Genomic DNA, 20,721 nt, shown 5'->3' with positions numbered 1-20,721 from the left:
AGAAGCGACTTGTAACGGGTCTAGACATACACCCTTTTTATAGATAAAGGGATACGACCGACTGAAACCCCCACAATCGATCCGATCAATTCTACATATCATTTTTACCTTGTACATTAGGAGTAGCCCTAGTTTAGCCTTCCTTTATCTCGAATCTTCACCTCTCTTCGACTCTACGTCGACTAGAGGCGTTGTTGGGGGCCTTCGTCTTTCGAAGGTCCTCAAAAACACGACTAACATATCTTCTGGTATAGTATACTGTCACATGAGGCTTCGGCTTTGAGGTGAAGGTGTACATAGTATGAAATGTGTGACCTGGAAGAAGGATGGACCAGTTCCGAAGCTGTGGATGGAGAAGCTTCGGCTTAGCACAAAGACGACGATGGAGAATGAAACCGACTTAAAAGGGAAAAGACTGCTTAGTCCTCGACAGCTTACATTTTAGCTAATAGTAAATGTCAGGGACATGAATGTAATTTTACTCAGGCTGCGTCCTGTGCCTATAAATAGATGAACAGTAATACGATACTGTTCACGCTGACTTGTAATCGCTTGCACGTCATTCTCAGATTTTTACCTTTTATCAAGCCGAATGTACAAATGTAATCTAATATCGTTAATGTTTGTTCATGATTATATAATGTCAATATGAATGATCTAATGATTTCATATAATCATTCATGGTATTTTTATGTTTCATACATCCCTATTTGTGTTTTTGTATATTGAAATGATGAAGGTATGTCATTCATGACCTTCGTCTGAAGATCATTATACCCTAAGGGAAATAATGCTTCAAAGGACGAAGGTCTTTAACCATTAACATTTGTGTTGCCTTGTTCTTAACTCATAGCATTTGAGAACAAGTGGCCAACAGAACAGGCGTCTTGGGTGGCCTGTCGACTCCAATATACACCATAGGATCTCTCCTCCCCGACAAGGTCCTTTCCGGGAGGCGAGATCTATATCTGTTGCGAAGAAAATGATCTCCTGCGCCATCACGTACCGTCTGAGCCTTAAGCGTGGACCATCCGGACGTATGTAGAGAATGTCACTCCTGTGCCCAGGTCACGGACCGTCTGGCCCAGAGTTGCGGACCGTCCGCACCTACGTAGAGAACATCGTCAGATGATTGATTATCTCCCAGTGTTTAGTGTCTAGATCACCACCAACATGACCATAGTGCATAGGCGTCTTTGTGATCACGTACTTACTTGGTTGAACAACTATTGATAGCAGTAGCAGGTGAAGCAGTGAAAACAGAGGAATTTCGGTAATACATAATGCAGGTAAATCGCCACTTTGACTGTATTGGAAATTGGCAGGCCTATCTCATGTGCGAGTGGTCGTTGTTTCTAGGGACATGAATAATACATGTCTCTGAGTGATAACATATATAATCAAACAAATAAATTTAGAAATCGCTAATCATCAAATTGTCTGGGTGGTGTAGTTGGTTATCACGTTAGTCTCACACACTAAAGGTCCCCAGTTCGAACCTGGGCTCAGACATTATTTGATTTTAACTTTTAAAATTAAAAAAATCTCTTTCATTTTGACCAAATAAGGCTTGGATGCGCCTGGCTTGCGAGTGGTGACCGCGATTGGATGGGATCCTTCAGTTGTTTGTCTTGTACGAATTCGATTCCTTTCAAAATTCTGGCCAAACCAAAACCATGGGCATGAGCACTGTACCTATAATCGCATTCATAGCAACTCCAAAAGATTAGCTAAAAAGACTAGCGAGATTTACTGATTTAGCTACTCTCTAAAATAAATTTTACAGAAAAAGTGTAGAGTGTGAAACAGTCTATCAAAAAATGAGAGCGCGGGTGGAAGTAGAGATAACAACGGGTATATATACATCAGGCAGTATCATTCTATACATGTATCCATAAAAAATTATACCCGTCGGGTTGACCATATATGCTCGCTGGTATAAAATCTTACTCATGCTCGTGCCGCGGGGTAATTTTACCCGTCGAGTAACTCGTACCCCGCTAGAAAAGTCTTAAATTTCTATATACCAATCACTCAAAATATTATAAACATACAAAAACAAGTTCAACTTCACATATAACAAATCATATGATTACATAACTTGGTAGCTAGATAAATAATATCTAGAGAAGGATTTTATTTTAGTTAAAAGGGCTCTATTAGATGGTTACAGTGGCAATGATGCGCGTATAATTTACCCATGAGTATTAAGCCTAAATAAGGCTAGTTTGGGAACATCGTTTTTCCAAGGGATTCAAATTTCCCCAGGGGAAAATAAACTAATTTCCCGCGGGAAAATTAGAATCCCTTGGAAAAACGGTGTTCCCAAACTAGTCCTAAAAGTATTAAAAGTACCATTTGTGCTAGTTTGGGAACCCTATTTTTCCAAGAGATTTCTATTTTCCCAAGGAAAATTAGTTCATTTTTCATTGGGAAAATAGAAATCTCTTGGAAAAATAGAGTTTCCAAACTAGTCCTTATATGATAGCAAGTGCTTAAGCATTAGATATATGGAGTTCCAGCTAACATTCATGTCCATTCCGAGCTTCATAGGTCTAACACCAGCAACAATGCAACAACTCATATATGCAACAACACTTTGGATTAAAAGTTTAGAAAGGATATTACTATTCCAAAGTCCTCAAATCAGATGAGTAAAAACAATTAGATCCTATTGAACTATTAGGTTTATAATGTGACAAGCACAACTTTAATGAAAAATATACCATAACCCAAATACTCTTTAAGTACAAGTTTCACTTTGCCCATGGCATTTTATTAGACGACGCATTATATAAACTTAAAAAAACCTTGTCAAGAATTCCATACTCATTAAGCATATTTGCTCTTCAAACTCCTGCTGATCTTCAGACGGCAGAGTTTCTCAGGTCGACTCAATTATGTTGGTGGGAGAGACGTTAGAGCTATCTTTTGAACCGGCCATTGAGGGCCGATCTGGGCGTCAATAATTGCGATGAGTGTCGACGGTGGCGCTCCGCAGAAGCGCGGACGGTCCGCGACCGAGGGTCGGATGGTCCGCATCCTGGCACAGAGGCTAGGGTTGCTAACCGACAAGTCGAACGGTCCGCGGCTGGTGGACATACGGTCCACGCGTGCGCAGAGGCGACATAGTTCGCCAACATCACCTAGATCTCGCTCCCGGGAGGGACCCGTCGAGGAGGAGAGATCCTAGGGTTTGTCTTGGAATCAGCAGGCTACCTAAGACGTTTATGAACGACGTAGAGCCGGAGAGAGGTGAAGATTAGAGAAATAATACTATGTTACTGTCTACTCCTAGAGCAGAAGGTAAAGAACAAAAGATAAATTGATTGTTGATTCGATTGCTGGTTATTCCGATCGGTCGTACCCCTTAATATATATAGAGGTGGAGGTCTAGACCTGTTCTTAGACGTCTCCCAACAACAATCACGGATTTAGAGAGATAAACTCGCGCGGAAAATGGATTAGTTACGCCTAATTCGATCTATTCGTGTTCGCGGACCGTTCGTGTCTATGGGCGCACGATCCGGCCATACCCAGTGCAACAAATGGTATTCAACACACATAATGAAAATCAAGTAACTAACAACAACAATGTAACAACTTGTTATTACACATGATGGAGCTAGTTCTACGATGCACTGTTAGGGCTAGTTTGGGAGCCTAAAACCCGGAGAGGATTGGAGGGGCTAAAATCTCCTCCTTATTTAATTTTGAATAATGAGTGAATTTTAGCCTCTTCAATCCCCTCCAGTTTTGTGGCTCCCAAACTAGCGCTTAACGTAGTAGAATTTAAAAATTAAGTACTCTACAGACATGCATGTACACTTGTACAGCACGCGAGCCCATTCATTCGTAATTTTTACTGGTGTTGGTCGATGAGGAGACCACCGCCGTGGTGTTGATGATAACACGCGGCAAGAGACGGCGGCGGCGGGAGATCACACGGATCGCTGGAGACAAGCATATGGTGATTTGGCAGCTGCTGGACTGGTGAGCCACCGCCACAGGTAGTATCAGCAACCGTCACCACCGACATGACGCCGCTGCTAGTGCTGCTAGTCAGTGGCAGCAGTGCGCGGCTTGCAGCTCCCACCGACGACGGGAAGTGGAAATGGAACGGGAACTTGAGCGGCAGCGGGAGAGCGGGTGCGGTGCCGGTGAGACGCTGCACGACGGACTTGAACTCGGCCGGGTGCGCGTGCACGACTCTCGGCGACTCCACGTAGATGATCACCGGCTGCCGGCGCCGCCGCCTGTTCACGACCTGCAGCTGCAGGTCCGCCGTGCCCGTCGTCGTGGTGCCGGTGCTGACCTTGAGCGGCGCCGGGCGCGGGCCCAGCAGGTCGTGGGGGCGCTGCAGCAGCGGCGACGCCATGGAGGACGATCGGCTGGGCATCGTTGATCTAGTGATCGAGCTCCTGCGCACCGGACCGCCGGCCGGAAGTTCTTTCTGGCAGTGGCGGCGGCGGCGGCGGCGAAACGTACACTAGCTAGCTCCAACGTTCGTGCAGACGTGTGCAGTAGGGAGTCAATGGTGCGTGCGTGCTTGGCCTAATCAATCTGGTATAAAGCATGCACTGCGCTTGCTTCACCTGATGGCCTGGCGGGCGAATATATAGATGGCGGTGGTGTGCTGTCCATGGGGGAACAGACTTGGTATTCATTCAGAGATTATTGAGGCTGAAGGGTAATCATGTAATGTATAAATATATAGTAAGTAGATCAGGTCAGACAGCAGATGGTGGCGCTTAACAAGTCAACAAGGTAGTGACGTGACGATCCAAGGCAGAATCGGCGGAGAAGAAGGTGAAGGAGGAAGCTAAGGGCCAAGTCAGATCATGCATGTACTCCTTTCATGAAAAAAATAATTATAGGCAGCGATAGTTATTCTGGGACAGAGAGAGTATTCAAGTCGGTTTCTTTCAGCTTTCTTGCGTGCAAGTGCAGTACGTACGTGTGTCGTCATATATGGAACTTTCAACTTCTGGAGTGAAAGTTGCATACTACTTGAGTAAAATGCTAGATGTCTAAATTGTCAATATCTTCTCCCAGGTAAATGGTTGAAGTCGTAATCTGAGCATCAATTGATAGCTATTCAAATTACAATTCGTTTTAGCATTTTATTAAATCCATACAATAATTAATGTATGTTTTTTATATATGTCTAGATTTATCATCATCTATTTAAATATAAACATAAAAACAAGAGCTAAAATAAATACTATTTTAGGACAGAGTGAGTATATACAAAGCGTGGGAGGTAGGTTCTCTCTTTCGATGGTTGCATGCTTGTTGTGAGGTAGAGTTCATAATAATTTTTTAAAGGTATGTTCGGTTAATTCCAGCTTATCAAGGTTATACAATTTATCATTCCAACACTGAATCATTCTAGCCCCTCGTTATGAAGGAAACGAACACTCTATAAACGTTGTTTGGAACCTCTAGAGCTAATAGTTAGCCCACTAACTAATTATTAGCTAGATTGTCCAACTAATAATGAACTAATTGTTAGGTGTGACAATTAGCTAGAGTATTAGCTACTGGTGTTTGGAATTTCTACCACTAATTCTAACTGCTAAGGTCTTGTTCCAAACCTCTAGAGGCTAAATTGTTAGCCAGTTAGCAAGTTATTAGCTGGGTTTTAACAACTAATAGTTATTTGAGAGCTATATCTAAATATTATTTGACCTATTAGGTGGCGTGTTTTAAAACTCTCAACTAATTTTAGCTACTACTATTAGTTTTAGAGGTTTGGAACAAGACCTAAGAATTGCACTTAGAAAAAAATGATAGAATCTTATTTTATAGAAGAAAAAAAAATCGTGCATGTAGTTTCTAAAGAATATAATTGGCAGAGCTTTAAATATCAGGTAGCATGCATGATGCATGTGGTTCCAAAAATATGGGAGCTCAGCTGCTATACATATTTCAGATGTCTACATTTCCAGGCGACAATAATCCTACACGTACACAACCAGGTTAGTACAATAAAAGCACAACTCACATATATGAAACAGTTCGCATTTTTTTGGTATAGCTAAATAATGGCAAAACTACATGTTGCGTGAACAAAAAAAAAAGAATTGAGGAAATACCAAATTATGGTTAGCTTGGATATTGGTTTCCCATGGAATTTGGCGTGCGTGCACCTAGGATTCTAATTAATAATAGCAATTAGCCAGTGATCGTGATCGTTCACAAGCTAAAGAGGCCACAACCAAATCAAATTAAAGAAGCTGTGACCACTTCTCCGCATAGACTAGCTTGAGCGCGGCATCATCCATTAATAATGCTAGCAAGTACTTACGTACTCGTTATTGGTTGATGGCTTGATGCACACCTATCAATGTCCACTTGGTTGACTGGAATCTTCTTCTTTTTACAGTCATTACTAGCTAGTGAAGAAGTCATGCATATATAAATATATATATCATTAGCCAAGTGAAGAAGCACTCCAAGAACTGGAGTAGTATGGTCTTTGCTGCTTAATTTGTGATTGAAGACGAAGTGAGGACGACAGAGTCGCCGCCTTTGAAATTGAATGGATCCGATGGATGGATCATTTCCTCCGTAGCTGTCTCGAGGATAGTAGTATTAGACTGGATCATGCAATCAATACCGAGCATATATTATTTATAATCTGCGTTGGTAGGTTTTGCTGATTTATGTATGGACCAAGACCGATCGGAGCGGTGCATTTGAAAAGATACATACATAAAAAAAGTCCATTAGAACATCGGCACAATCTCTGCAGTCATGTTGATGCTCCCGGTCAGGGGAAAAGGCCTCATTATGATAATTTTCGGAAAAAGTAGAGAGAGGAACATTCTCCTTTTAGGACTAGTTTTTTTTAGACTAGTTTAGGAACCACATTTTCTCAAGGGTTTTTCGTTTTCCCAAAGAAAATTAGTTTATTTTCACTTGGGAAATTGAAAATACCATGGAAAAATGCGGTTGCCAAACTAGCCCTTAGAGTCGTCGAGATTCAGCATATTAGGAAAATAGTCACTCCGCCGCTCAATTCCATCTCGCTCCTAAACCAAACACTACTTTAGATAATTACAACCACCCTAATCTAGGTTAATACAGTTGGTACAAAATGAATATGGATATCAGCAGTAGCTCAGATAAAAGTAAACTGAGCAAATCTAATCGTTTCAAATGCTCAAACACAGGTGTTAAACTTACATATGTTACATCTAGGTTGCAGATATTTGAGGTGTGATGTCAATTCCTATTGAGTGCCTCTTCAAATGAACTTGAACATAACGAGCAATCATCTTCAAATTTATATAGTGTTTAAACTTAACTTGATATGCTCAGGATAATCCCAATCCAGACCCTCGATCAGTAGTATATCATACTCGTGATCCATATGTGACTGCAAGCAATCAAGAACAACCAGGACATTGTTTACCTGGTTCTTTGATCTGTTTTCTGCTGTAAATGTATAAACTTTATTGCCAACTTCTATCCAACTGCACCCGATGTTTGTTTTCAGCCCTCTCTCCTTCATCACCTTCCTCACTCTTGCCACATCATCCCAGCACCCAATGCTCCCATACAAATTCGCTAGCTGAACATGAATTGCAGCACAACTTGGTTCCAGCTTTAGACGGTGCTCTGCAGCTTGTATGCCGATCCAAGTGCTTCCATGCACCCTACAGGAAGCTAGAAGGGAGCCCCATACAACACCATTTGGAGGCATGGGCATCGTCTGGATCAGATCCCATGCTTCATCAAGCAGCCCTGCACGGCCAAAAAGATCCACCATACATGAGTAGTGATCTATCTCTGGTACTACTCCATGTTCAATCATTGCCCTGAAGCACCGTCGGCCCTCTGCCACAAGGCATGCATGCCGGCATGATGAGAGCACACCTAGGAAGGAGATTGCATCCGGTGTTATATGCCCTTCCATTTCTCTTAGCAAATATAGGCAATGCTCAGCAAGGCCATGCTGTGAATATCCAAAGATCAAGGAGTTCCATGAGACCAAGTCTTTGCATCTAATGCTCTCAAATACAGCTCGTGCTTCACCAATACTCCCGCACTTTGCATACATTGATATCAATGCATTGGACACATGCACATACGAATCAAAACCCATTCTCATCTGTAGGGCTTGCACACTTTTACCAAGTACAAGAAATGCATGATTAGTGCAGACACTGAAGATAGTTGCGAATGTGACGTCATTGGGCTTGCACACAGAGTGCCTCATCAGTGCAAATAAATGGAGACACGGTTCCACCTGATTATCCTGGGCATAGCCAGAAATTAATGCTGTCCATGTCACGGTACTTTTTGCTGTCATATTTTGGAAAACCCGATGAGCGATTTCCAATTGGCTGCATCGTGAATAAAAACTGATCAGCGAGTTGCCAGTGGAGATAGATGAGACATATCCTACTTTCACTAGTTGAGCATGGAACTGTACACCTGCGGTAACAATTTTCTCAGCAGCACAGTAACTCAGTGCAGATACCAAAATGGATGCATCTGAACTAATTTGTCCACTCCTATGTAACTCCACAATTTGCATAAACATGTCCTCCTTTGTGAGTCTAGTTATGAAGGGGCAAACTGAGGTATTATTTGAGACAATGTTACTGTGTTTAGGCTGTGCTTGATTTGAGCTTGAGTTAGCAAAACTCTCTTTACCCTTACGCATAGTGTGCAGTCTTGATTGGACTGCCGAGATGTCACCCATACAGCCATTGATAAGGCGGTGATGTGACGGAACTTCCTCTTGGTCATGATGATGCTTGGATGGTACAAGGTCCAAAATTCTCAATGCATTTTGAAGGTTGGCATGTCTTTGCTTTCTTGATCTCTCGAGTGTTGGGGATGTGCCAAAATTTGCCACAACTAGATGAATCGTTGCAGCTACCGCTGGTATAGCAGCATGGCCTTTGAGATGGCAGTGGTAGAAGAGATGTCTGTGCATGTCAGCAGTGGACCATCAAGAAAAATTCCCATGGGTGTGCACATTCCACAGACGCAAACAAGTATGGTTTTATAGTATAACTGCATCATAAATTCAGCATAGTTAAGTCAAACTGTCAAAGATTAGGCTAATTGTGCTAGGCCAGTAATTGTTTAAAGCAAAAGTATCAAACAGTCTTCCTAGGCCTGTTCGGCAGAGCTCCTAGAGCAACTTCCAGGCTGAAGCCACAAGAAGCTCTGCCAAACACTTTTTTTTGCCAGAGAAGTAATTCTATGCTGATTCTGTAAAGTGATTCTCTAGAATGAAATTGAGGGCTAGGAGCTGAAAAAGGTAGTTTCTCCACGGCAAACACATGAAGATCTGAGATCTGACTATTAGCAATTGACTACTATTAGCAATTAAACACATGAAGGTAGTTTCTCAACGACCATTTAGACATGGTAGCTGCACAAAATCCTACCGTGGTTTCCAAGTCTCAACAATCACTAAACGAGCATCCAATAAAAAAACTAATTAACACTACGGCCTAAAGTCCTAAACAACACGTGATCAATTCGCAACTCGCATCGAGCACAGAAGTTCAGATCGCACGATCAAAGACCCACAGATTGCCCAGTAGTTGAGGAGGGAAGGTCAGGGGGGGCTCACGCAAGCACTCGAAGTGGTCCTCGATGTCCTCTAGCGCGGCGCGGATGGCGTGCAGGCGGCTGCCCTCCTCCGCCAGGGTCGCCGCGACCTCGTCGCCGCCGCGCGCGCCGAGACCCAAGACCCCAGCCCTTGACGTGCACGAGGCCGGCGGGCTTGTCCGCGGCGGAGGCAGAAGCACACATCAGTCTAAACCACAATGCGAAAGCCCAGCTAAGGATGGGCTGGGCCGGGCCGTCTCTGGCGCATTTGGTAACGAGAGGAGCGGAGAAGGAGCTTCTTGGAGAAAGACGGCTCGAGAGAGAGCTTTCCGATTGCGATCCCATCAACGGCCGCCGACCGCCGCTGGTTTTCTTTCTTCTCGCCCAAGCCGCGCCGCCGGCGCGGTCCTTTGTAAAGGCCTCGCGGCACGGGAGCGGCCTGCGCTCCCTCTCTCTGGATTAGGCAAAGCATCCTCCTGTTTGGATCGGCATGGAGAAGACGACGACGACGGCGCAGCCGGTCTGCGCGCAGGAGTCGCTGGCTCTGCTCAACTGCGTCGCCTCGGTCCCCTACGACCGGGATAGGTGCCTCGCCCTCGTCGACGCCCTCCGTGAATGCATCGTGCGCAAGGTGCTCTTCACCTGCGGACCTGCCTCTCCTTACTTTCTCTCCCCAGCTCCTTTCCTCAAACATCATCCTCAATTATACTGTTTATCAGCTTTCCTTTAATTAATTGTTTTGAGCGGCTGTTTTCTGCATTTTAGAGAGAAATACATAGTCGACAAGACGCCTGCAGTTTAGAAGTACATCCTCCTTTTAGCATATTTCAGCATTGCTGCTAGCCTGCTACCTCCTAGGATAGAGTCTGGGCAATCATATGACTGACTATATGAGCATCGCTGACTAGGCCAGTAACCAAATGAAACCATTGCCGTCATTTCTGCATAGCATTGTGACTTGTCTTGGATGCAAATCCTTCTTATTCTTCACTCCACTTTTTCCAGATATTTCACTAGAAGTAGATTATAATGCCATCAAATATCTTCTCTGATTTTTGTCAAACTTGATCCAACATTTATGCCAAAACTTATGGAGGGGGCCTGTCATCGTCATGTTGACTGTGTTGAGATTAGAAAAAACAAACCACTGTTAGATAAATGTACATGCCTCTTTTGTAAAAGGGCAATCTTTACAAGGGTGAGTTGGAGTTTCCGCGTTAGATCTACAAAGCTTACAGATCTTATCATTGGACCATCCCTGCTTGCTTAGATTGTTTGCCGTGAGGATCCTTTTGTGCAGTAATGTCCAAGCGAAGAACCAGTGGCAGGCCCAGACATTGAAGACAGCCTAGGAAAGATTCTCAAATGCTAATAATCATAACTATATAAAAGACATGTATATTTAAACTTGAGATGCACTTGCAACTGGACAAGGCACTGAGTGCTGAGTCCGCCCCTGCCAAGAACCAACATTTCAGTTCTGTTTTGGCTTTCTAAATCAGCATGATTTTGATTTTACTGAAGGTTCCTTCAAATTGAATTCTAAGCACTCATTCTCTATCGAATATCATCATCTACTGTCTGGTCAAACTGAATTCCATTTAAAGCTTCACACAATGTGACATATTCTGTGGTCTCATTTTGTGTTAGATGGGAGGTATGTTCAATCCATTTATAGGTGGTAATATAGTGAGCAGTCAGATAACCACCTCAGACTTTCTTTTCTGAATGGAATGGCATGATTTCCAAATATGTTGGTTATGCGGATTAACATTTTTGTGCTTAATATATCTTGATAGAAAATATGGTGATCCATGCTGGCATGCTATGTCTAGCAAAATAAGCAGTCTTTCGTCCATTTAAACAGCCAGTTTAGTTTGTTGCTGCGAGATTTTACATATGCAAACTAATCATATTCTATTCAACGGTTCAACCACCAAAATATTTCATTTATAGTATAGATTTTTTTTTGCTTTGCTTTGAATCTGGCTCTCCCTTCTGTTGTTGCTCGTAAAAAGTGCCGGTGAGATTCATTACATTATTTGCTCTTTTGTCGAAATGCAGAGGGTGAAGAAGTTTTCGCTGGCAGAACCAAGCTCCACCACAACCACCGAAGCTCTGAAGAGCGATACGAAGCCCTGAGCATTCTGCAAAGAAAACTGTATCATCTGATTGGGCGCGGTTGATGATAAGTCTATGCCTGTTAATGTAGCGTTAGATTTGTACTTTTGAACCCATGCCAGATGTACTTGTGCCAGAAATCACCAATCTGTTGAACTGAAAACGTTACCCGATGTCCACACAAATGATACAGTCCATGATGCCATTTCGATAAGAAAGGCACCATCCATCCAAGGTTTTCTAACATTTTGCTGCGCTGTTGCTTGACCGATGAATGTTATGCTGGCCCAATGCAATGCAACTCAGATTTGCATCACCGTTGTCTCCTGATGATAGCAAAGAACAAGGCTTGTTGTGGTGCCTCTTGCGTTCAGAGGGCATAGTTATTAAGCTTACTGAAGCTGTGTGCAGTGTTGCTGTCTCAGCTCGATCAGCGCCAATGGGCAATGCCAAGTATATTCCTGGACCGAGATCCAAGCAAAGCCACGTCATCATTCTCTTCTAGGTCAAAGCACAGCAGTACAAGCCGACGCAGAGATGCAAAACACGTCGTCGCGAACTTGTTACGTGTCACTTTCTCTCGGGAGGCGACGTGTCGAGTGGAGCGACGTCTCCACCATCTTCTTGCCTTTTCCTCCATCCCCGCCCTTACGAATTTCTCCGCGATTTCAGCGCGCTTCCTCCCGCCGGCTCCTCCCCCCGCCTCCGCTCTCACCGCGGCCGGCCAGCCATGGAGCAAGGCCAGGGGCCGCCGCCGCCGAAGCCGCCTGCGACGGAGCGCGACATCGGATTCGCCGAGCGGGCCGTGGCGGCGGCAGGCGCGGCCGTCGTGTCAGCCGTCCTCGTCAACCCCCTCGACGTCGCCAAGGTACGTCGGTGACCCCGTCGTTGCCTCTTTCGCTTCTAGAGAAGAGGGTCTTGTCGGTTGTGTGCCAAATTATTCATCTTTGCCCACATGATTCGTCAATGAATTGAATTGAGTGGATTGGAACTTACTACTCGTCGCGGAGAGATCTTCGGGAACAATAAAGCTTCTCATACAATCACAGTGCACTGCAATCAGACTATCAAAAATCATGAAAAAAAATCCCAAAAAAAAATATAGATGTACTTCATTGTGTACTTTATCAATGTGAATGTATCAAATTTTAAGTTCTAATTTATTCTGTGTGAAGAGAGATAAAAAAGAGAAAGCTCCATCATTTGTTCGTTTTTTATATTGGATAGAATTTTTTTATATATATCTTAACATGATACATTGATAGACTATATAGCATATCTATAATTTTTTTGAAATTTTTTCATGACTTGATAGTTGGATTGCACGACCACACTTCAGGCTGCCTCTGCTATTTTGCTAATGGATTTGGAATGTGTACGGATACTGATGTTCATTCGGTCCTCTTTTCCTCTTGCAGACGAGGTTGCAAGCACAAGCTGCTGGAGTTGTTTATAACCCGGTAAGCCTGGATCACGAATCAATGGATGATTTATGATGCCAATGCTTCCAATGCGAAACTTTCTAGTGCCTTCTACTTTCCAATGCCTTCTCTTCAAAAAAAAGTAATCATAGGGAGAAACTATAGTACTACGTGGTTGTAAGCTGAAATCATATAAAGAATCTCTTTGGATCCATTCAACAATATTGCAGGTTTTGAACAGTACAGAGAAATCACTTCCCTAACGATTCTGGTAGTTCAAATAATTTTGTCGTGCGTGTTACAGAAAATCATATGTCAGATGAATTGTTTACGTGCAATTATTTATTATTTTTCTCTAAAATAAATTGCTCAGATATGGTCAGATTTTAGGTGCTATCCATCATGCAGCACTGGTGGAATCAATGGTTTAGGCCCATGCTCGTCCTGCAGTCCTGAATGCTTTCAGTACAGAGGAACTATGGATGTGTTCTCTAAAGTCACTAGACAGGCAAGTTCTTGTTGAGCATCTCTCTTCATTGTGCTCTTTCTTTTCTATCTATCACCTATTAAATTAGTATCTGCAGGAAGGAATTTTTAGACTATGGAGAGGTACTGGTGCAAGCCTGGCATTGGCTGTACCAACGGTAAATTCTTTCAGCTGATATTTTTTTACCCTGTAATATCAATGTAATATATCACAATATACCAGGCAGTGATGCATATTGTATCTGCACATGCATTGTATCTGGAACTTCATTTAACCACACTTCCAGCGATCATGATTCATGAATATTTTGTCTCCCTCCATGTCCCAATTGACTTGTACTCTAGTAAAGTGAACATCACAGACATGTATGATTCCATATTTTGAAGTATACATATGTGTTTTCAGTAGGCATGCCGTAACAGGTTATTTTCTTTTGTGTTTTCTCCTTCAGGTTGGAATATATCTGCCTAGTTACGATTTATTGCGCAATTGGATTGAAGAATACTCGGACCGCAATTGTCCCAAGCTTAGACCATATGCTCCTCTTATTTCTGGCTCTATTGCACGATCATTGGCATGCATAACTTGTTGCCCTATTGAGTTAGCAAGAACACGTATGCAGGTCAGCATCTTGGACTTTCTTGCATGGTTGTGTATTAGCAGTCAAATTAAATAACACCTCATGCTCTGTTTCTTAATAGTCAAGGAAAGAATTCTAAAGTTAAGTTGACAACATACTTACTTCAGCTAATAATGCGAAAACTTGGTTGTGTATCAGTGTATCTTTGTATTATGTGGGTGCAACATGTTGCTACCTCCTATTCAGTGATCAAATGTTTATTTGGTTTTTTTTTTAAAAAAAAATAGGCCTTCAAAGAATCAAATGTTGGAGGGAAGCCCCCTGGAATGTGGAAGACCTTGATAGGTGTGCTTTCATCAAGACAGAGCATCAAGAGCCCTGAAAACGGTAAGTGCCACGACTATTTTTTAGATGCAATTGGCAAAACATACAGTTATTGTCATTGTATTTAAAAGATGCAAACATAATGCATTGAACTTCTAACTCTTGTGGACCGCATTGTTTTTGCACAAATGCATACATATGAAACTTCAAATGAATTGCAGCATTTGTTTTCGTTTAGCGTGAATATTGAGCTATGGTCTTTGGAAATTGGAAACAGTGCGAGGATACCACCTCCTATGGACTGGTCTGGGAGCGCAACTAGCACGCGATGCGCCCTACTCAGCTATATGCTGGACAGTTCTTGAACCAGTGAGCTACTACTCTACTTGAGTTCTGTTTGTTGTACCTTGGCTTAAGACAGAATCGGACTTAGCATGACCTGTTTGAAGAAAAAAAAAAGGATATGGTGGCAACCTTAATTTTTATCTTCCAAATGGTACTTGTACAGATTAGACGACATGTGACACGACTATTCGGTGATCAAAGCAACGCGACAGTTATATTGGGGGCGAACTTTTCTGCAGGCTTTATTGCTGGGGTTATCTCTGCGGGCGCTACCTGCCCTCTTGATGTTGCCAAGACACGCAGACAAATAGAGGCAAGTGCAAGGGTTTGGGCTAGTTATCTCCATTCCAAGTTCAGTTTTTTCTGTCTAGTGCTTGTTTGGTCTGTCTTTGCATTTTAATTTGGGGTCAGACAATAACTTAATCGACGGTGAATCCTGCATTCTGCTGGCAGAAGGATCCTGAAAGGGTATTGAGCATGAACACAAGGCGCATATTGCTTGAGGTTTGGAGGTATGTACCTAACCTTTTTTTTTGGGTTAGAATTGGATATAAGATTGATAGGTGGTCTGTTCATAATAGAGGTTTGGCTAAGATATTGGAGTGTACATTCTGGAAGTCCTAGCTTGGTTGCATCTCAGTGCCATTGTTGTCATGGTATTGGAGAATAACACTTTGGGTACCGTTGCAGGAAGGAAGGTGTGGAAGGTCTGTTCAGAGGCGCAGGCCCTCGAATGGGGCGCGCAGGCCCGTCGGTGGGCATCGTCGTCTCCTCCTACGAAGTTGTGAAGCACCTCATGCACAAGAACACGAGCAATGCAGCAGACCTATGATTCGATGAGCTCGATTAGCACGCCCTAATGGCACAAGTAGGATTAGGAATGTCGCTATTCAAAGAAACACATTTTTTTACGGTAGTCCATGACAGATAAATGTTATCCCTCCATTCCATTACAAACTGTTACTTCTAAGATGGGTTTTTATGCATCTAGTGGCTAGCTTATAACCTGAGTTATATCGCAACGAGATCTACGTATCTAGCCACGTATGTAGTGGCTAGGATTTTATGTACAAGTGGCAAAGGTTTATGTTCTAACAGATTGCTCAACACATGAGTCGCACACTATGTAATTAAAATTAAGGTGGTGAACCGAAATATAACGTAAATGTGCTATTTGGTTCCTTTTTAGTGTATTATCTATTACGGTTAGACTTAAACAAATATGATTTATTATAAATATAAACAAATATAATTTATTATAAATACGTGAATCAAACAACACAATTAATAATCCATGATAATAATAGACCAGTTTCACTTTCTAGTGTATTATCTTATTACGATTAAACTTAAACAAATATGATTTAAACCAAACAAAACAATTAATAACGGAGGAACCCTCGATCTGCTATTAGGTTTTTATTTAATGAAGTTGCCAGAATCGCAGACTTGACGACGTATCACGACCTGTCACAACTTTGACATACCTCTAGCATCGAGTACTGTACCCATTCAGCTCTCGACTTAAGGGGTGTAAGTGGGTGTTGGTTTGATATTATAATCTGTCCAAATTATATAATCCAACAATTTTTAAAGTAGTTGTTGAATTATATAAATAATCTGAACAGATTATAATCCCAAACAAACACCCCCTTAGTGCTTATATAATCAATTTGCTGGAATATTTAATCTGGGAGGAAAACAAACATGGCCTTGGTCAGCTACCATACTAATGCAGGCAACCATCACTTCTTCAGCTACCATTCTAATCAGATCCAGTGTAACAGGGAAAACACATTCTCCACGGACTACATTACATATAGCGCTAGAGAGCTCACAGCAGCTACACATTATTGATGACCATAACCATAAGAATTGGTGGCGGGGAAAAAAAGAAAACTAGAAAGAACAAACCGCTAGAGACGATCGATGCCTAGAGAAGACTAGGTGCCATACAAGATCATCTAATTCTGACCTAAGGGTGGGTGGAGCATATCATACAGGTGCAGGACAGGACAGTCAAACTCGTGGGAAGCGAGAAGGTCCTCTTCGTCGCAGGAACTCTGGGATCTCCACCGTGCTGCTGCCCTCTGCTGGGGATGGGCGTCGGCCATTCTCACCTTGTTGCCCACCCTTTGGTTGCAATGCAAGCAAAAAACTGTAAGAATAGGGGCCCTAGTAGTAGTAAATTGCTTGACAAGAGGTACCTTCGACACGCGGCCTTCTGGTTCATCCTGCCGTTTGAAGCCAGTAGCTATCAAGGTTATGCTCACCTGCATGGACAGAACTACGTGAACAAGAATTTTCCCAACAGATCCCAAATGACCAAGCAAATCTCATTTCCCAGAAAATGCCAAGATACACATATGAGTGTTGTCTTATGCAGCATATTGATTGGGTATACTATACTGAAACAAACCCAAGGCTTTTACCTGCCCACTCAGTGACGGGTCTATGACGGCGCCAAATATCAGATTAGCGTTTGGATCGACAAGGTCGTAGATAATTTCGGCCGCAGCATTCACCTGAAAGCAACAAAAATGCAAGCACCTCTGATTTCTTAACCCCTATTGCTTATAAAAACAAACATGATAGAGAACATGACCCTAGGAGCTGATCGTGAATGTTTTTTCCCAGTCTTTTGAAACACGAAAGGGCAAGCAAAGTCAAATACAAAGCATGCTCAGTTTTGCCATGTTAGCTAAGATGTATGTAAAATTAACAAAATTCAAGTCGGAAAAACAATCTACATTGTGTGGAGAATACTAGAAAATGGCTGGACCAAACCTCAAACAAAGTCAGGTCAGTTCCCCCAGTGATATTCCACACAATGCCTGTGGCTCTTTCAATTCCAATATCAAGCAGCGGCGACTGGATGGCGTTAAGAGCAGCATCCCTTGCTCTTGACTTTCCTGAAAGAAATAATGAGTGACACGAAACATGAGCTCACAGGTATAATTCAACAGTCATAAATGATCTCTAGATGTATACAAGTATAAAAATTGCACACTGTAGCCCAAGCAACCTAAACCTAAATCATTGCCCTCGACATGAAAATTATCATCAATAGACATACTTTCGTATAAACATCAAAGTGGTTCTCACGATTTTTTCAGCAGCAATATCCAAGCAATTAACTTTGCATACTAGCTGAAAATAACTGCAAGTGGGAGAAAACATTCAATGTTCTTCCCTTAACGCCAAAGGGAAAATAAAATATGGAAGCTATACCAAAATTAAAAGATTTAAGTTATGATAGCATATGAAGTGCTCTTACAAGTGTTACATACTCTGTTCAACACCAAACTATACCAACTGACTTCTTTTTCTAGCAGTGCTTCTCCTACCTTACTGTATCAGAAATTTTGCCAACGCGCAGGGTAAATAAAACGGAATTCTAGCTTGCAGAATGAATGGAGTTAGATCGTACCATACTAATAAAAAAATCTTATTCCTAATGTAATACCTGTAGCAGTCCCTATACCCATCAAGGATGACCCTGCATTTTGCATGATAGCACGTACGTCAGCAAAATCAACATTAACCAACCCAGGAACCTGAAAAGGAGAAGAGCAAGTTAACTTTTTGTAAATTAAATATATCTGAATGCTCAAATATAATATCTTGAATTTCACTGTAACTTGGTGATCTAAAACTAGTATCATCACCATATTTACCGTAATTATATCAGATATGCCACGAATGCCTTGACGAAGAATATCATCAGCCAGATTAAATGCTTCAGTTACAGGTGTATTTGGAGAAACAGCAGACAGCAACTTATCATTTGGGATGACGATTAGGGTGTCCACACTATTTCTCAATGCTGCTATTCCCTCCTGAGCTTGAACTGCCCGTCTTCTCCCCTCGAACGAGAAAGGCGTTGTGACTATGCCAACGGTTAGTATACCCATGGACTTGGCTATTCCAGCAATCACAGGAGCACCTCCAGTTCCAGTTCCTCCACCCATTCCAGCCTGCAGTATGAATCAGAACAACATTGGAAAACTCAGTGCCTAATGATTTCACATGTGAACCCAACTATCAGTTAGAATTTTACCGTCACAAAAACCATGTCAGCACCAAAAAGAGCTTCCTGAATGGACTCGCTGCTCTCCTTTGCTGCATTCATCCCAATATCAGGGTTTCCCCCAGCGCCCAGGCCTCGAGTCAACTCCTGTCCAATCTGCAGTCTATTGTGGGGGAGCACAGGAGACATTCTTATGGCCTGCACATCAGTGTTCACGATCCAAAACTCAACGCCGTTCATGGAGCTCTCAATCATCCGATTGACTGCATTCGAACCCCCGCCTCCAACTCCAACTACCTTGATCTTAGCCTCACTGTAATCATTTCGGTCCGGCGGCACCCCCAGTCCCTCTAACAGACCCCCATCAGAGGAACCTTTCATTGGCACAACCTCGGCACTCTTCTCGCCACGGAGCAGAGATACCTCCGGATGAAGTTCGAGGAAAGAGTCTTTCTTCTCGAAAGAGTCTTTCTTCTTGAAAGAGTTTGCACTACGGGGGCCTGCACAGCACCGGAAGTGACAGTGGCCCAAAGCTCGGGCACTTCTGGCTACCCTATCAGGCGTAGCCTTGCAGTTCCCGACATCTTTTATCCAACTACAAGACGGTGGACTGAGCTGTGTGAAGCATGGCAACTGTGTAGCCATCTGAACAAGCTAAAATGGTCAGGTAACAGTGCACTTGTCCCGGGTTATCAAATAATGGCCTCAAAATCGAATTGCCAGCTGCTCATATCTACAGTAAAAAATGGGACCGGATGAATTAGGCAAATACAAAAGACAGAAAATGAGAACCAAGAAAACAACGAATTGCATGCCATCAATATAAAAGGGTTCAAATGTTGCAAATGTGGATATTTGCAAGACAATGCCAAAGAAAAGCAGGCTGATTTGTGCAACAGCGAGCACCTATGTTTCACGGGTAAGTGATACACTGATTGATAAGCATATACAAAGAAAAAACATATATGTAGAGACTAGGGAGAGGTTTCAATTTCCCCAAAAATGCAAATAACAAAATGTTTCAGAGGACAAGACAATGGCTACAAAATGAATCATGTCCACAGGGGGCAAGATAACATAGGCTAAGCAATTACGACGAACCTTGACTTTACCACATTAGAGAGTGAATGAAATTACATAGTACATACAGGCTGGATATATCAGGAAGGGCGGACCCAGGTAAATAAACGAAAAGCATCGTGGGTGAAAAAAAAATACACGTCTGTAGCCTGCTGGGATTATCCACTTGCAATCGGATGGGATCAGATCTGAACTCGAATAGCTTGAGCTAGGGTTTTCTGAGCGCTCGGTTTCGATCAGGCGGAACGGAAGAGGCAGGGTGGGCTGGCGTACCTGGTGGGCGAAGCGCCCGAAGATGGAGACCAGGGGCACGGCCCCTAGCGGGCGGCGGCGGCGACTGTCGCCCAGTCGTCGCCACTAAACAGTGAGGGGCACGGGAGATGCGCGCGAGAGAGCAGGTCTGCAGGTGCGTGCAGGGGGAGAAGGATTTCAGGGCTTTGCTCTTGTTCGCATCGCAAGTGAGGTGGTGGAGTGGACAGTGACAGTCTTGAGAAGTTTGGTGAATTGGTGTTGTGTGCCCGGGTCGGGTGGGGTGGGCGTAGGGGTAGGGCGCGGGGCGCCTGGCGGTATATATGTCCAAATGGGTGTGCCGGGCTGGTGCGTGCAGGGGGAGAAGGATTTCAGGGCTTTGCTCTTGTTCGCATCGCAAGTGAGGTGGTGGAGTGGACAGTGACAGTCTTGAGAAGTTTGGTGAATTGGTGTTGTGTGCCCGGGTCGGGTGGGGTGGGCGTAGGGGTAGGGCGCGGGGCGCCTG

At 43.2% G+C, this 20,721-nt stretch overlaps 4 protein-coding genes and 1 non-coding gene across 5 annotated transcripts; 3 read left to right on the top strand and 2 right to left on the bottom strand.

The window, feature by feature from the left end:
- The first annotated feature begins 1,438 nt into the window (after positions 1-1,438).
- TRNAV-CAC (transfer RNA valine (anticodon CAC)) lies at positions 1,439-1,512 on the top strand. The gene has a single exon. It is a non-coding gene; the product is annotated as a tRNA-Val (tRNA).
- Positions 1,513-7,059: 5,547 nt separating this feature from the next.
- LOC100274275 (uncharacterized) lies at positions 7,060-9,762 on the bottom strand. The gene is made up of 2 exons (NM_001148639.3): positions 9,602-9,762; positions 7,060-9,033 (listed from the first exon to the last, which is right to left on the bottom strand). Exon 2 carries the CDS (start codon positions 8,951-8,953, stop codon positions 7,292-7,294), a length of 1,662 nt encoding a protein of 553 aa, NP_001142111.2. The 5' UTR covers positions 8,954-9,033; positions 9,602-9,762; the 3' UTR covers positions 7,060-7,291.
- Positions 9,763-9,874: 112 nt separating this feature from the next.
- LOC100282008 (uncharacterized) lies at positions 9,875-12,015 on the top strand. The gene is made up of 2 exons (NM_001154921.2): positions 9,875-10,210; positions 11,644-12,015. Exons 1-2 carry the CDS (start codon positions 10,070-10,072, stop codon positions 11,719-11,721), a joined length of 219 nt encoding a protein of 72 aa, NP_001148393.2. The 5' UTR covers positions 9,875-10,069; the 3' UTR covers positions 11,722-12,015.
- Positions 12,016-12,251: 236 nt separating this feature from the next.
- On the top strand, positions 12,252-15,988 carry LOC100283984 (mitochondrial carrier protein CGI-69). Its single transcript, NM_001156882.2, has 10 exons — positions 12,252-12,568; positions 13,119-13,160; positions 13,495-13,629; positions 13,706-13,765; positions 14,060-14,230; positions 14,476-14,575; positions 14,790-14,881; positions 15,021-15,170; positions 15,311-15,369; positions 15,548-15,988. The coding sequence occupies exons 1-10, from the start codon at positions 12,431-12,433 to the stop codon at positions 15,687-15,689; spliced, it is 1,089 nt and encodes a 362-aa protein (NP_001150354.2). The 5' UTR covers positions 12,252-12,430; the 3' UTR covers positions 15,690-15,988.
- Positions 15,989-16,548: 560 nt separating this feature from the next.
- On the bottom strand, positions 16,549-20,510 carry LOC103642217 (cell division protein FtsZ homolog 2-1, chloroplastic). Its single transcript, XM_008665530.3, has 8 exons — positions 20,241-20,510; positions 18,918-19,620; positions 18,535-18,834; positions 18,324-18,414; positions 17,645-17,769; positions 17,290-17,382; positions 17,065-17,130; positions 16,549-16,990 (listed from the first exon to the last, which is right to left on the bottom strand). The coding sequence occupies exons 2-8, from the start codon at positions 19,530-19,532 to the stop codon at positions 16,877-16,879; spliced, it is 1,404 nt and encodes a 467-aa protein (XP_008663752.1). The 5' UTR covers positions 19,533-19,620; positions 20,241-20,510; the 3' UTR covers positions 16,549-16,876.
- Between the last annotated feature and the right edge of the window lie 211 nt (positions 20,511-20,721).

The sequence above is a fragment of the Zea mays genome, chromosome 10, assembly GCF_902167145.1.
Source record: "Zea mays cultivar B73 chromosome 10, Zm-B73-REFERENCE-NAM-5.0, whole genome shotgun sequence".
Lineage (NCBI taxonomy): Eukaryota > Viridiplantae > Streptophyta > Magnoliopsida > Poales > Poaceae > Zea > Zea mays.
This window is presented reverse-complemented; position numbering and strand designations above follow the sequence as displayed.

Excerpts from the sequence above, each read along its gene's own strand:
- LOC100274275 (NM_001148639.3), bottom strand. The coding sequence starts at position 8,953 with ATGCACAGACATCTCTTCTACCACTGCCATCTCAAAGGCCATGCTGCT.
- LOC100282008 (NM_001154921.2), top strand. The coding sequence starts at position 10,070 with ATGGAGAAGACGACGACGACGGCGCAGCCGGTCTGCGCGCAGGAGTCG. Across the intron at positions 10,211-11,643 it reads GTGAATGCATCGTGCGCAAG|AGGGTGAAGAAGTTTTCGCT; the intron begins GTGCTCTTCACC and ends GTCGAAATGCAG.
- LOC100283984 (NM_001156882.2), top strand. The coding sequence starts at position 12,431 with ATGGAGCAAGGCCAGGGGCCGCCGCCGCCGAAGCCGCCTGCGACGGAG. Across the intron at positions 13,161-13,494 it reads CTGGAGTTGTTTATAACCCG|ATATGGTCAGATTTTAGGTG; the intron begins GTAAGCCTGGAT and ends TAAATTGCTCAG. Across the intron at positions 14,576-14,789 it reads CATCAAGAGCCCTGAAAACG|TGCGAGGATACCACCTCCTA; the intron begins GTAAGTGCCACG and ends AATTGGAAACAG.
- LOC103642217 (XM_008665530.3), bottom strand. The coding sequence starts at position 19,532 with ATGGCTACACAGTTGCCATGCTTCACACAGCTCAGTCCACCGTCTTGT. Across the intron at positions 18,835-18,917 it reads CTGACATGGTTTTTGTGACG|GCTGGAATGGGTGGAGGAAC; the intron begins GTAAAATTCTAA and ends TTCATACTGCAG. Across the intron at positions 17,383-17,644 it reads CTGACCTGACTTTGTTTGAG|GTGAATGCTGCGGCCGAAAT; the intron begins GTTTGGTCCAGC and ends TGTTGCTTTCAG.